The sequence below is a fragment of the Apteryx mantelli genome, chromosome 5 (genome assembly GCF_036417845.1).
Source record: "Apteryx mantelli isolate bAptMan1 chromosome 5, bAptMan1.hap1, whole genome shotgun sequence".
NCBI classification, from domain to species: domain Eukaryota; kingdom Metazoa; phylum Chordata; class Aves; order Apterygiformes; family Apterygidae; genus Apteryx; species Apteryx mantelli.
This window is the reverse complement of record NC_089982.1, coordinates 25,515,025-25,530,234: the sequence shown is the minus strand read 5'-3', so window position 1 is coordinate 25,530,234 and position 15,210 is coordinate 25,515,025. Positions and strand designations below refer to the sequence as shown.

General features: G+C 44.5%; 2 protein-coding genes across 2 annotated transcripts; one reads left to right on the top strand and one right to left on the bottom strand.

Annotated features, from left to right (window-relative positions):
- Positions 1-683: 683 nt before the first annotated feature.
- CCNA2 (cyclin A2) lies at positions 684-6,638 on the top strand. Its single transcript, XM_067297670.1, is given in 8 exon segments — positions 684-1,008; positions 1,011-1,335; positions 1,442-1,557; positions 1,941-2,164; positions 2,733-2,937; positions 4,120-4,233; positions 4,819-4,952; positions 5,411-6,638. Coding segments are annotated over 8 exon segments (1,365 nt in total). The 5' UTR covers positions 684-813; the 3' UTR covers positions 5,463-6,638.
- A 2,340-nt stretch (positions 6,639-8,978) lies between these two features.
- EXOSC9 (exosome component 9) lies at positions 8,979-14,738 on the bottom strand. Its single transcript, XM_067297671.1, has 12 exons — positions 14,626-14,738; positions 14,400-14,494; positions 13,558-13,677; positions 13,343-13,445; positions 12,756-12,893; positions 12,175-12,257; positions 11,700-11,832; positions 11,153-11,241; positions 10,799-10,945; positions 10,196-10,386; positions 9,795-9,873; positions 8,979-9,237 (listed from the first exon to the last, which is right to left on the bottom strand). The coding sequence occupies exons 1-12, from the start codon at positions 14,689-14,691 to the stop codon at positions 9,156-9,158; spliced, it is 1,326 nt and encodes a 441-aa protein (XP_067153772.1). The 5' UTR covers positions 14,692-14,738; the 3' UTR covers positions 8,979-9,155.
- Between the last annotated feature and the right edge of the window lie 472 nt (positions 14,739-15,210).

Genomic DNA, 15,210 nt, shown 5'->3' with positions numbered 1-15,210 from the left:
GGACGGGGGGCAGCGGGACCCCTGGCAGCCAGCGCTGCGCCGTTACCCGGGCGCAGCTCGTGCCTTCGCCTTCACCGCAGCAGCAGCCGCCCCGGGGCTGCGTGGGCGAAGGGGCCGCAGCACAGCCGTGCGGGGAGGCTCTGCGCGGCCCTGCCCATCCGCTGGTCGCACGCTGCAGTGACAGGCGGACCCATAGGCGTGCGGGGCCGAAAGCGTTTTTAAAAAAATAAAAAAAAACTCCGAGCCTCCCCGCCCCAGACACCCCACCAGCCCACAAGCACAGGCGGGGCAAAGCGAAGGCGCAGGGAGCTGCGGCGCAAGCGGCAGGGCTGCATCGGGGGCGCCGCCACCGCCTCCCAGCTGAGGCCCGGCGCCGCAGGCGGGGGGGGCTGCGCCGCGCCACGGCCGTGCCGGCCGCCGCCGCTGCGCGCCCGCGCACCGCGCGCCGCCGCCGCTTCGCGCCCGGCGGGGGCCGAGCAGGGCCGAACGCAGCCGCCCCCGCCCACTGCGCATGCCCACTTCCTCCCGCTCTGCAAGCCATGCCCCCTCGCCTCAGGCCACGCCTTCGCCCCGCAGCGCGGCCCTCCCCGTCCCCTTTGGCCCCTGCCGCTGCCCGTAGGCCGCGTGACGCGCCGCGGCACGCGCCCCTCATTGGCCGGTTCAATAGTCGCGGGCTACTTGAACGGCAAGAGCGGCGCCGCGGCGTGAGACTCGGTGGTCCTAGGAGTGGGCCTGCGTCGCGCCCATCCCCGCGCGTCCTGCCTCCGCGGGACGCGGGGCCGCCCGCCTGCTCCGGCCCGGCCCGGCGGCGCGATGATGTTCGCGGAGCAGGAGAACCAGGAGAACGTCCCGCCCGGGGGCAAAGCGCCGCCGCCCGCCACCGCCGCCGCCCGCGTGGCGCTGGGGCTGCTGCGGGGCCCCGCGGCGCGGGCCGGGCCTCCGCCGCCGCAGGCAAGTGTGGGGGGCGCGCGGGGGGCGGGGCGCGGGCGCGCGGGGGCGCCCTGCGGCCGCCATCTTGGTGCGGCGGGAGCTGTCAGGGCGCTGTCAGCGGCGGGCGGGCCGGGCCGGGCCGGGCGTGCTGACGGGCCGTCCCCTCCTAGGCGGCGCGGAGCGGCGGCGGCGAGGGCCATGCGGCGGCGGGGCGGCCGGGCGGCGGCCAGCCGCCCTTCGCCATCCATGTGGACGAGCCGGACGGGGAGCAGCGGCGGCGGCGGCGCGGCGCGGCGGCTGAGAAGGAGGCGGCGGCGGCGGCGCTGGGGCTGCGGGCGGCCGTGAGCGTCCTCGGGGCGCGGCGGCCGCTGGCGCCGCTGGGCAACAGCCCGGAGCCGAGCTGCGGTGAGTGGCGGCAGCGGCCCCCCTGCACCCCCCCCCCCCCCGCCCCGGCGCGGGCGGCCCCGCCGGTGCTGGTGCCGGCGCTAACGCGGCCGCTGCCTCCCGCCAGGTTCTCCGAGCATTATGGATATTTCGATATCCTCCGACGCGGAGGAGAGAAGCCCCAACGTCAACAACGTGCCGGACTATGTCAGCGATATCCACACGTACCTCCGGGAAATGGAGGTGAGAGGCTGCGCGTGGTCTTGCTTGGACACGGCTAACGGGCGAGGCGTTTGGGGTTGAGGGACGTATCTGAGCGCTAGTCGCTACTGAGTGACTGAGGCTGAGGCGGAAGCTTGCTGGAAAGAGCAGGAGGGAAGAGAGATGCTGTGTCCACCGCTGTGAACACAAGAGCGCTGTTTTGTAGTGAAGCTGACTGGGCTGTGCACTGAGCATAAGCTGGAAAGCAACATTACAGCAAAATAGCTTGCTGATCCTGCAGTTGCCATTTCTGGCTGCTTCTGATCTGCTTAAAACCTTTTAACTAGGATTAATAGAATTAAAATACCTGCTTCCGCACAAGCACTTAATATGAACTAAACCTTGTATGTTATCAAAACTTACAGGTGAAATGCAAGCCTAAAATGGGTTACATGAAGAAGCAACCTGATATCACAAACAACATGCGGGCCATTCTCGTGGACTGGCTGGTAGAAGTTGGAGAAGAATACAAATTACAGAATGAAACCCTGCACTTAGCTGTAAATTACATTGATAGGTTTCTTTCTTCAATGTCTGTTCTAAGAGGAAAACTTCAGCTTGTGGGTACTGCAGCTATGCTGCTTGCATCGTAAGTGAAACTGGTTAATTTAAAATTCCACCTGCCGGTCTCATGCAGATGGAGATCTCTTGGGGCTATCATACTTTGTTGTTTGTAGTCAGATTGACTCTGGATGGTTTTACGCTAGGTAAAAAGCAGCAGTTATCCACCTAAAAGCTTAGCAGTCTACGTCAAACTCTGCAAGCAAGGTTCTAGGCTATGTTTGTGAATTGGCCTAATGTGAGGATTCATTATTTCTAGCTGCAGCAGCAAAAGGCTTTTGAAATGTATTTGGGGGAATATGCACAAAGAATGTGAAAAGAAAATTTTGCTCACAACTGTTAGTCTACTGTATTTTCAGGAACTTTAATAACTCTTGAGTCCCAAATTATTTAATGGTAAAATTGCTGAGTGTAGCTCTCCATAATTTCAAAGTCTGCTGATCTAAGACCTAGTTGATGGGATGCAGCAAACTTCAGTAACAGTATACAGCTACTTGACAAGTCAGAACTTGTAGTAAGCTGTCTTTCATTAAGTGTTGCTAGTTATTTGGTTCTCTGCTACACAATTACTTGCTCATAACTGTTCTTTATGGCAGAAAGTTTGAAGAAATCTACCCTCCTGAAGTAGCAGAGTTTGTCTACATCACAGATGACACCTATACCAAGAAGCAAGTTCTAAGGATGGAGCACTTAATTTTGAAAGTTTTGTCATTTGACTTGGCAGCTCCAACGATCAACCAATTCCTTACCCAGTATTTCCTACACGAGCAGACAAGTGCTAAAGTTGAGAGCTTATCAATGGTAAGTAAGAATTAACAGTTGAATCTGTGTAACTGGGAAGTTATCTTATTAATGCACCTTACAAGCTCTGTTTTCTATTCCCAAGAGAAAAGGAAAAATGGTAAAAGATACTTCAGTCCAGGCTTTCCTGTTTCCCAGTCTGCCTTAAATCAATAACCCTACTCTTTGGGAGCCTTCCGGAGAGTGCACCTGGCATGCCATGTGCTCCTCCAGTGGTGGTGCTCTGCCATTGGAAACTAACCCTTTTGTCAGCTACTTAGCAGTGGAGCGTCTCAGATGGTATTGCCCTGGCTCAAGCATGAGTGCTTACTCAAAGCAGGCTGAGACTGATAAATTCAGGGTCTGTGTCAGTGCTGGATGTTTCCCCTGATGCTTTCCCATCTAAAACTAACACCCTCTTCTCCCACCCAAAAGGGACATCGTTCCTTAGGTGTCCATGTTAAAATTTCCTATGGAAACTGAATAGGGATCAATGCATAAACGTATCGGTCACCAAAAACTAACATCTTGAATAGCTTGTATCTTGTCTGGGTGGACTTGTCTACTTAGTGGTTGTTTGGCTACAAAGGACACTTTTTGGGGGGGAACAAGCATCAAGCTCTAAATCCAGAAGCTAGTTTCTAAAGCAGAGCACAATGAACATCTCGGGCTATTCTGGATAAAGTCTTAAATTATCTTAAATACAAAGTGTGTGGCAGGTGCCAGAGATGTTAAATGGAAGCAGTTGTCTCACTAGGCAAAGGTTAGACATGACTAGACTCTTCCCTCTCAATCTTGCATACCTCTAAAGATAAAAATGTGGTATTGAAACAGCGTGCATGGGAATGGTGCTAGACTGTGGCTAACACAGATGCTAAAAGAGATATTTCTTTGGTATATTCCTCAGGTTTTGTTGCTGTTCAGGGATTCTCAGAATTAGAGGTGATTTAGTTTGTCAGCCCTTCTTCCCCTGTGCCGATGTCCAATTCCTTAACCTGTGTCAACTTTGTCTTGAACAGAATATCAGTATTTATTAGAAGGAACAAATCTGTGGACCAGCTCAGTAAGGGGCTTAAGTGGGAAAAGCTGTTTCCCCCGACTGATGGCAGGATTGGAAGTTTAAATTAGGGTCCCAGTGGAAGTGTTTAATATTTCTCTTCCTTTTGGAGGCAGATCATTCCCTTGCTCTTGTCTTCCTTGCAGTATCTTGGGGAGCTGAGTCTAATTGATGCTGATCCTTATCTGAAATACCTGCCATCAGTTATTGCTGCTGCAGCATTTCATCTAGCAGGCTACACAATCACTGGACAAACTTGGGTATGTAGCACTGAAAGTGAGTCTTCAAATCCCTGTATGCACACCTTTATGCATATATTCATATGCAGTTCTGCATGCTCTGGCCAAAGCTGTCCTTTGGGCTTGGGCTGCAGGAATTACAGCCCCTCCACACCAAGAGCCTGTTAATTAGGGATTGTTCCCTCTGATATTTGAAAAAGAAGGGGGTGGGAGAACCTTTTCAGGGAAGGGGGAAGCATCTACTGATGTGCTCTGTTCTTGTGACTCTCCTCAAAGCTGTTAGCAGCTTCCCTGTGATGAGGAAGTGAGCAGAAAGAAACCCTAAACAGTGGAGGCAAGGAGTACTTCTAGTTTCTGCCTCTAAAGGATATGATAGTTTTCAGGATTAATGTAAATCTACACAAACTGCTAAAGTCTGAGCAGTGAGTATTGAACTGCTTGGTGCTTGAGATAACCATACTCCCCCAGCCTATCAGGACAACAGCAGAATACACCATTCTCTGCTGGTTTCAACAGGAAGCTAAAAACTCAACAAATGGTATTAGCTCATCAGGGTAAGCTAACGGAAACATGCTCAAATGTTCCTCTTGCTTTTCTTTTCCTCAGCCTGAATCTCTATGCAAAGTAACAGGCTACACCCTTGAAAACATTAAGCCTTGCCTCATGGACCTACACAGGACCTACCTCAAAGCAGCACAACACACACAACAGTCAATAAGGGAAAAATACAAGAGCACGAAGTGAGTATCTGTAGAGATGTATGATAAACTAATATTAAGCATGAGTTGTCCTAGCATGTAACTGCTAAACTGGGGGTTTTAACTTGAGATGAGTCTTAAGTCAGACTAAACTAACCAAATACTCAGTGTAAGTGAGGCTGTGACAAGACTCTGCCAAGATTTTTGCATGGTGCTTTGTGGAGCAATACTTCATGTTCACCAACAGGCTAGTTGTTGCTACCCAAACCATTAGCTGAACTGTCCTGCAGAAACTGGAGGGATTTTCTTGAGGTTTCTACAACTGGTAGTCAGGAGACTACATAATGCTCCTAAAAATTGGTGTCAGCATGGCAGCTGACAAGCTCCAAAATGTTTTTTTGGTCCTGCCTTTATTGAAATGCACTTTGCTGCAGTATATATGCTTTGCTTTCCAGCAGAGAGCACTTAAGCAAAGTTACATGTTTTTTTCCCTCCTCTAGGTACCATGGAGTATCGCTCATTGACCCACCAGAGACACTAAACTTATTGTAATAATCAAGAGACTGATCTTTTTAAAAGATGTATATTACCTTTGCAAGAGAATGATGTACAGTTTTAAACAGGGTTCAGAAATCTAGATGTGATCATTCAGAATATTAATGCAGGTTTTGATGAGCTTAATTATGAAGTTAGTTTTATGTGGTTTTAATGTAAATCTTTTGTACATGCAATCTTGTTAAAATATTTAGCTGGATTTTTTTATAAAAATGTTCTCTTCAAGTGCAGAATTAACCATGCAGACCAAGTGCATGTCTGAGACTGCTTATCTAATTATAGAATAAACAGTTATAATAGCAGTGCATTAAAGTAGGGCTTTTTCTCTTTCCAAGTGAGAGTGACTTGGACTCCACAGCAGTATTTGTAGCATTTTTCTACTGTCTAGTTTAAACTGAGACTTAGTATAGACCCAAAATGTGGCTTAACAGCTATAATATTGGAAGAAACTGCATAGCTACAAGGAGAACACCTTGCTGAAGTTAACTTATGTGAGACTCTAGGATGTGCTAGATACTGGAAGCCTGGACTTCTACCTAATGTACTGCCAGATTTCCGCCAGGTTAAAGGTTGAGTGTTCTACTGCAGGGACTGCATGGCTCAAACTAGTATACCACTTTGTACTTCTCTCTTCCTGTATGTAGAAAATGGTCTTGCTATAGGTATTTTTTCTAGTCAAAGTGTAAAACGGATACTAATTTAAGCCCATGGAGTTTCCACTAATGTACTAGCTGCCCCAAAAGCCCATCAGTGTCTACTAAAAAACTCTGGTCATCAGTCTGCTTACGTAGCACTTTGGTGGCAAGATTAAACTGCAGCAGGGTGAACTGCTGCTGTGTCCTCAAGAGGAAGGAAGGAATGCCTTTTGGCTTGGATGGCCTGTGTGCCGAATGGTCCTGACTGTGTACATCCCTATCCCTTGAGAAGGGTTCCTCTGCAGCATACAGCAGAAATGTAACCAACTTGTCTTAATTTCTCTTAGTTACTAGAACTGCTACACAAATTAGTGGCAAATAATCAGTGTTGGATCAAATGGACACTCACCTTCAACCTGAATAAATGGAGTAATGTCCTGTACCTACTGTGCTTTGAGTGTAAAGCAGTGAATGTATGGAAGTGGATTTTTTTAAATGAGCCATTTCCAGATTGGCTAATAAACATCTTTACATGTGATGTTAGTGGTCTTGCTGATACCTTAAAAACACTGACAGTTGGTAGTATTACCATAAATTGGCATTCATTTCTAACTCCTTGCAAGGACTGCCCTGTGAAACCTGTGCCATTGTAACTTGAAGTTAGTTAATATAGGTGTGTGGCTAATGAGACAAACAGTACCTGTTGAATTTTATAAATATGTGGAGCAGTTGGTGTGATGTGGGCTATAAAAAAGGACATCAACTGTCCTCTATCAAGCTGATAAACATGCATTTTGGTGAGTAAATTCATGTGTCAACTCAGTAACTAAAAACTTGCTGTTCTGCATGCCTGCTAAATTCCAGTTCATGCCTGCTCAGTCTGGTCTGAGCCCTCCACAAACGAACAGAGTTAGTGGAACTCTAGTTTAGCGGTGTTGGCTTATGAAGTTAAGACAAAAGTATGCAGCAGAGAGGCTACCTCTTTTGGCAGATCTGAGCTTTTTAGGATGCACTTTGACAGAAAGTTTATATGTATTCTAATGTGTAATGAAGAACCATATTTCACTGGTCTTCCTTGTTCTCCAGTAGCCTTCATTAGTTCAACTGCAATAGCTTGCCACTGAAAAGCTAAAACTTGTTTGATTAAAACTACATAGTATCATGTCTGGTGCTTAGTATTGGAAATACTCTAACCTTACAGGGGAGTGAGTTTAAATATACATTAACACATGTGCTTTTGCCATAGTTGCAACATCAGCTTTGAAGGTCAAATGAAAATGTTGAATGGCCACTATTTGAAGACCTAGAGCACAGTGCTCTTCCTCAGAAACTGGGTCCTGCCTTCTCCTTTTTGTGGCAGATACTGGGAACTTTAAAGACCACTAAGAAGTGCAGACATAAGAGGAATAATTTAAAGAAAGCTTATGAATTACTTTCCTCAGAAAAGAGCAAGATACCAGTATTCAGGTGAAAGGCTTCAGTAGTTTACTGTATTAATTTACAGCTTAAATGTCTCCTTGCTCCATTTTGGATAAAAAGTATTGTTATTGTTTCTATAGCACGGAGAATAATTCTCCCTTGCTCCCTAAGCTTTGCTTTCAGCATATGGTATCTGGTATGACTTCCTATATAGCCTAAAAAATGCTTCAGCAATGGGCTGGCATCTCAGCCTGGTAGGACTCTGTTCCTCCTGCCACACTGACAGCTCTTGTTGCTGCAGTAAGTAACATCCTTTTCCATCTCTTCGGTTTCTATAGCTAGCAGGGGGAGTTTCTAGCTCTTGCCACAGAGCTTTGAACAAAAAAGCCCAGGTTGCACTGTACTACACTTTTGTCTATCCAGTGTAACTTCTCACATTCCTTTCAAAAGAAAAACTAAGGGATGTAGGGTATGCACTATTATGTGTGGAAATAACAGGATCCCTAAATAAAAGGGGAGAGAAACAGTTGCAAAGAATGCTGTTCTTTGTGGAGAAGTTGGAAGAAATGGAATCTTCACTCATTCCCGTGCTCCTAACAGCCATTTCCAATCAGAAGAACTGACACTAAGAAAATGCACTGGCTTAGCTCCTGGAGGAACAGGGGTTGTTTGTCCCTTTCTGAAAGAGCACAACTTGATTAAAGCTGATAATTAGCAAGGAGGTTGTTTTTCCCCCCCCTCCCTAAGTTCTAAAACTGATTCTGGGATGTAATATCTGTGACAGCAACTTCTTTCCTGTTCATATGTCATGAAATACTGAGGTCACATGTAAAATAGTCCTACTTTGCTCTTGTACATATGTGTGTGTTTCTGATTTGACTCAGTTTTCAAACAAAGCAGGTAGGACATCTTGGAAACCTTTCATTCTGCTTTGTGTTGCCTGATTTTAAATTCAGAGCATAATTTTTTGACTATGGTGCAAGAAGCATTCCTGTTTGCATGTAATATTTAATTAAACTTTTTAAAAAAACTGTGTTGCTGAACTGTGAGTCACTTCTATATTCAAGTTTTACAGCCTCTTGTCCCCAGCCAGAAGCTGTATGCTATTTTAAGCATTTGTATTTTTGCTGATTTTATACAAAGCAATTTTAGTGAAGGTAAGATAGAGTAATATGGAAAGACTGTCTTAGTCACAGTACATCACTTCCTGCTGTGATATCTTTCAAGGTATGATACAGCTATATTAGTCAAAAAAAACTTTTCCTGGCATTAAGCTTGAGCCATAATTCCTTTTACCAACTGAACTTGACTATACCTAGCTTTCAATGACTAGAACTGTTCATTTATGCTCATTTAAGAACTAAGTAGTTGCTGGGACTGTTTTGTTAAGACTATCTACCCTGCTTGTGCAACTTGAGTTAAATAACTTGAGTCAGTTTAGCAGGATACTACCAGAGAATTTAATTTATACACAGACTTGATTTTATTTAAAAATGTGTACAAATATTATGTAAAATATACATGGAAGCAAACCTGAGTTTGGGGTGGGAGGAAAGTAAGTTATCTACAAAAATAAGGTCAGTAACAATAGACAAATTATGTATCTTACAGTGTTTCTGAAGGACAGATGAAGGCTTTAATGAGTAGCTCTCTTCTTTTTTCTCTTTTTGTTAAATGTTTTCTTACTTGTATTTTCTTGTTTCAAGTTGGTCTGTGTTCTGTGAGCAAATGACATTTTAACAAAATAACATATTAAGCAATTTTATTTCAAAAGCAGGTAGGCTGATCCTCTGTAACAGGGCAACCATCCACCATGCTGAGCACAGAGCTTAAACTTCAATTTCTAGTGAGTGTTTAAACTGAAGTTTCCATAGCTAATGAAGGGGTACAGCAATAAATCTAATCTATGAAAAATTAAAATTTAAGGTTAGCTGTAACAGGCAGTCCCTGCAGCATCTCTTAAGCAGCAGCTGCTTCAAATCCACTTTTATGCTCTTATGCCCTTTGGTATGATTAAGATTAGTGAAACATCTGTAAGCCTCTCAAACAGCTGCAGGTCAGCCAGGACTACTGGCCTCAGAGAGGAGCAAACTAGTATGGATTTAAACTTCTTGACTATACTATCTCTGCAATCCCCTTGATCACTGGTGTCCTTGTCTTGGCCTTGCCAAAATTCTCAGCACAGGCTAGAGAGCAATGTCCTTGTAACATCTGGTGCTTTCAGAAACTACTCCTTACCTACTCCTTCCCCATCTTATTTTCACATTATGGTTACCTTGTTTTCTTTGGTGTGTCCTGGGGTTCCAGGATGACAACTTCTTCTTCTTCACTGTCAGACAATACAATAGGTTCATCTTAAAAAAAAAAAAAAAAAAAATCAGTTTTGTACAAGCTTCTGTAACTAGTAACTACACTAGTTCTAAAGAAATTCAAAGTAGAAAGACTGAGGCTCACTCCTGCTAGTGCATAATTTGGAGCAGTAAGCTCTTACTATACCACAGAAAAATCTGTTTTGAAGTGTCCAGGTGAAATCTAAGTAGCAAATGTGTGTCTCTTTCAAGTAGAAAGTGGCTGTGTTAGTTCCCCTTTCTTGCTAAGGGGATCTTTCACATTTTAATTCTAGATTGTTAATAAAGTGATGTTATAAGTGTATCCGGTATCAAGATGAATACTTGCCTTTCTCAGTTTCGTTCATAATACTTGTATCCTCCATTTCCATTTTCTGACATTCAAAAGCAGTAGCATCAGTTTCACCTTCCTCTTCTGCTGCTTCTTCCCTCTCAGATTCTTCAAGGTCTCCCCAGGCATTTTCTATTCCTTCCCCAATTTGGGCTGTCCCACGGGTGTGCAGTATTGGTTTGGTAAAACTTTAAGTAGTTAAGAAAAATACCAGTTAACTGGTAATCTGTTTGTATTCTTAATGCAAAATAGTTGGATTTTAAGGTGTCTTTTCTCCCCAGGTCTTTAAAGGGGAGGTAGGAGAGAATACTTCCTCCCTGGGAAGACTGACAGTTTTTAGTTTTGTTTGATTCTTTCACAAGGATTTGTTACATAATAACCAGTCACTTCGGACCACAGTTTTGCAGTTTATGTTAGGAATTAAGTTATCTAAAGGCAGTTACTACCAAAACCAATATGATGGTGATGTTTCATTTGAAGGCTATGAGTCTACCTAAGCTGTGAAGAATTTTGGTTATGTGTTTAGCTTCCAGTGGCCCTAAAGTGGCAGTGGAGGGGAAGCCTGTTTTTTTCCCCTGAATGACGCAATAAGAAAGATACACTTCTGAAGGAGGGTCAGCTTTAGTGATGATTTCTTCTGCTTGTTCTTCCACATCCTTAGTATCAACAGCAGCTCTTTCCATTTTGAAGGCAGTGATCTTTTGATTTGGTATAGATTCTGCAAAGCCAAACTTCCCACCTTCTTTCCTAGTCATTTAATGACAAATGTTATTTCAGGATGTTTTATATTTATAAATGCTTTTTCTTTTCAAGCTCAGCCATGTATACCTTACTGTTTAAAACAGCTACAAGTTAAAAAAAAATTTTTTTTTTTTGCTATTCATATTAAAGGTTGGCTTTTTTTTTTAGCATGTTTCTTCAAAATGCTCTTTTCCCCTCTTTCCCAAAACTCACCTAACTTTCTGGTCATTCTCCAATGCCTTTTGAATTAGTTCTGTTATTTCTGCAACCTTAACAGCTGTTATTTTACTGCATCTCAGAACCTGTTTGTAATATATATTAACAGCAGTTTACAATTGTGAAAACAAGGCATTTTTATCAAAACCCTAGTACACCAGAGTCACAAACACTTAAAATACAATATGGCATCTTAGTATGAGGGACTGGATTCACTACAAGCTCATGTTAATACAAGGGCTTCCAGCTATAAATGAAAGTGCAGTCTGGGTTCCTTTATAGCCTCCATCCTCCAAATCAAGGGGGGGGGGGGCAGGGAAGAGATGCATATCTGACCAAGCCATGGTGCACTTTGTTCTGTCTCTTCTTCAGCACCACTCACAGCTGCATGCTCTTCCACTAGGACTAAAAACATATCTTTTTCCAATGAAATCAGACAGGTAGTTTTCTTAGCTTCAAAATGTTAACAACTTTTCAATATCAACATTACAGTGCAGGAAGTAGCTTAGGTTTGAGAGAAAGACTGGTCAAGGCAAAGATTTACCTGATCTTTTAATAGCATAATCCCACCACTGGACTGTATGGTACAAATTTCACGATGTTTATTCATGGCAATTACAAGGAGGCCATCCATTACACGTTCCTCTCTTTCACTTGGATCCACCAATAAGTAGGTCCTAGAATCAAGTTTTCAAATATAATGCAATAATAAAAGTTTAAGGCAAGTGAGTTACTATTCTTAAGAAAATATAGCCCAAGAATTGGCTTAAATAGAAGTAATTATGATTATACCTTCCCACCCCCAACCTGAGAAAGTTTTCTACATTGTCTGTGAAAGGTGCTGGTTACTTAAACTTGTGCAGTACACATAAGTATCTCCATCACATCTCATTTCAGATAGGCTGATTTCTTATAACACTTTATCAATACAAATATTTTAGGACTCTTCTACATTTATTGTCAATTTCTGCAGAACTGATGATAGGTTGTTTCTGTCAAAGACTTAACAAAAAGCTTACCCTTGTTGGAAGAAGGCAAAACTGACACAAACAGGCATGTGATGGATACTCAAAGGGACAGGATCACGCTCCTCAGGGGTGTACTTTAAAAAGAGTTAGCCCAGAAGACAATTATTTACAAAACATGTATTTAATTTCAAAAGGATGTACCGTACACACAAGATATTTAAAGGAATAAAAAGCAAAGAAAAAAAAGGCACAAACTTTTAGTCATATAAATATTGACAGAAATCTTTCTAACACTTCTTGTGTAGTTCTTTCTGTTTGTTACCTACATAGGTAAATAGAGCCCATTCTTCATTTTTGTATTTGATTCGGTTGAAATACTGCTCATCAGTTAAAACATTCCATGAAATACTTATCTATTACAATTAATATTCCCACAAACCTGAAGTTGATAAAATTCTGTATTCAGCAGGCTGACTTACTATCCTCTCACATGTTCCGCAGCAATGCATTTATCCTAAAGTATGTATCTTGGAGTTCATCTATTTACATAAACATTTATTTCTTCTCTCTCAGACAGAGGGGAACAACTATCTGTGATCCTACAGCATTTACTATGGGCTGATACAACTTACCACGGTTACTTCCTCTCCTTGTACAGATACATCTGGTCTGCGGAAATGACACAAAGCTACAATTCCTGCTATGCTAGCAGCATCAATAATGTTCCCATCATGATTTAACAGATGCAGATCCACACGAATTTGCCAAACCTGAGAAAAAATGTACATAATCACGCAGTAATTTATAGCATGATTCCACAGAAGCTGTCATTTTTCAAAATGCTTTCAGCTTTCAAATCATGAAAAAAATCAGGGTATATTCATCAGTTCTTGGCTTAGGAAGTTATGATGAAAAATCTTGGTAAATTCAAAGATACACACTGTGCTAGGTTTAAACACTGGTTAATTTTGACAAATACACAACAGTGAAGTACAGTTAAGACATTCATTCTGCAAAGAAATATTCAAGGGTCCTAACTATCTCAAAAGGACTACATAGATGAGCAAGTTAAAATACATGCAAACTCAGATGGGTAGATCCTTATTATATTAAGCTAAGTCAGAATTCTTAGTTTTCAAAACAAGGCAGTGACTGCCTTAAAAACAGACCATATGCATCCTCTAGTATAAAACCATCTGGAATCAGTAGCTTTCCATACCTTTTCACCAGCAACAACACAGAGAGATTCTGTATCTATACACTTGGAGTTTCTCAGGCATCGTTCTATTAGTCTATTCAGTTTTACCAGTAATTCAGATTGCCTGTTAAAACAAAATTGCCCCAAATTGTGTGATTGCACTTTATATTTATATGCACCAAAACAGTGGCTGTTATGTTGGCCCTGTTCTTAGTCTTTTTAAGAAAGCTACATACCTGCCAGGCTCAAAAGCAGGTGCTGCCATTGGTGAGAGCTCAAGATTGAAGAAAAGGATACCTTCTGTAGCCCGATTTGGCTTGGGGGGAACAAGTTCACATGAGACTTGTCCGAGAACCCTGCAGAGGGAAATAAACCCCCAGACCAAAGAATTTAGTGGGAAGAAAACCCTACGACTAGAAACAAAATATATTCACTGAAAAAAATGTACATTGGGGCTTTTATTTTGTAGTCTGTCTTCTCCCAGTTTCTACCCAGGCCCTGTCATACATGTTTAAATGCTAGTCACTAATTGAAAGAACTGAATGTAGACATTAGAACATTGCCCTAAACTTTAGGATTAAAAGCAGAATCGAACACATGAGAATTGAGAACTAAAAGTTTATTTAAGTGCACATATTCCACTTTCCCCATGCATAAAAGGGACATCTGATTTGTGGAAGGCTGTAAAATGTATGAGATCACTGAATAAGGGGATGAAAAATTATACACAGTGCTTATAATTGGTAAGTTTTTCTTAAGCTACCAGCAACGTGGAAATCCCATCCTTCCCCTCTCCTTTCCACTCCAATTTATCACTTATACTCCTATTCCTGAAATGCTGCTGCTTTCAGGCTTCAGCCCCTGAAATCCGCTTACGGCGATTTCAGTGGGCTTCCCAACGTCCCTCACCCAACGCGCTGCGTTTCATTTGCTTCTGCCGGCGGGGAAACGTAACGTCTTAAGGCCGAGGCGCCAGCAGCGCCGGAGTCACCTTCGCCGGGCAGCGAGGACGAGGCCAAGCGCGGGGAGCGGCCTCCCCCGGCCGGCTGAGCCCCCCTCCCGCCCCGGCCCCAGCTACCTGGTCTTCCCCAGCTCCACGATGCAGCAGCCGTAGTCGGCGCCGAAGGAGATGCGCACGTTGCGGTAGTCATAGCACTGCCGCCCGTCCAGGCGCTGCCAGAGAGACAGACACACACAAAGTTACTGCGCCATCCCCGCAGGGCGGGGGGCAGAGGCCCGGGGGCCCGCCGCGGACGGGGAGGAGGGGAAGGAGGAGGGGAGGGAGAGAGAGGCCGGTGCGGCACCTTCCGCTCCTGCACGGCGCGCAGAAGGAACCGCCGCTCGCAGTTGGACAGCGGCGTCTCCTTCATGGCGGCCGTTACAGGCGGCGCGAGCGCAAACGCGGTCCGCACGCCGCGCGCCGCTGCGTCATCATGGGGCGGCCGCTGGGCGCCAGGGCGCATGCGCAGGGCTTGCTGCGCCCGGCGGCTGCGCGAGCTGCCCGCAGGGCTGGAAGCGCCTTAACGGCTCTAACGGCTGAGGTGAAGCGCCGCTCGCACGGGGCTCTGCAGGCGGCTGGCAGGGCGCCGCCGGGAAGACATTGGCGGCTAGAAGTGGAATTAATCTTTACAGTCTTGGGCAGACGCACCTTCTGAGAGAAACCTATATATCTCCGTTGGCCGAGCCTGCTAAATAAAGGTGGTTGATAGAGTGGCTGATCTTAGTATCATGTTCTGTATTTATAAACTTGTTCTCTGGAGAATTTGCAAATTAAATCGATCTCCATTAATCTACAATTTGATTGGTATCACTAATCCTACTTTAAATCGGTAGAGGAGACTTTCTGGTGCTTTTGTAAGTTTTCCCTAGGTTTTTAAGCTTTAACTCTG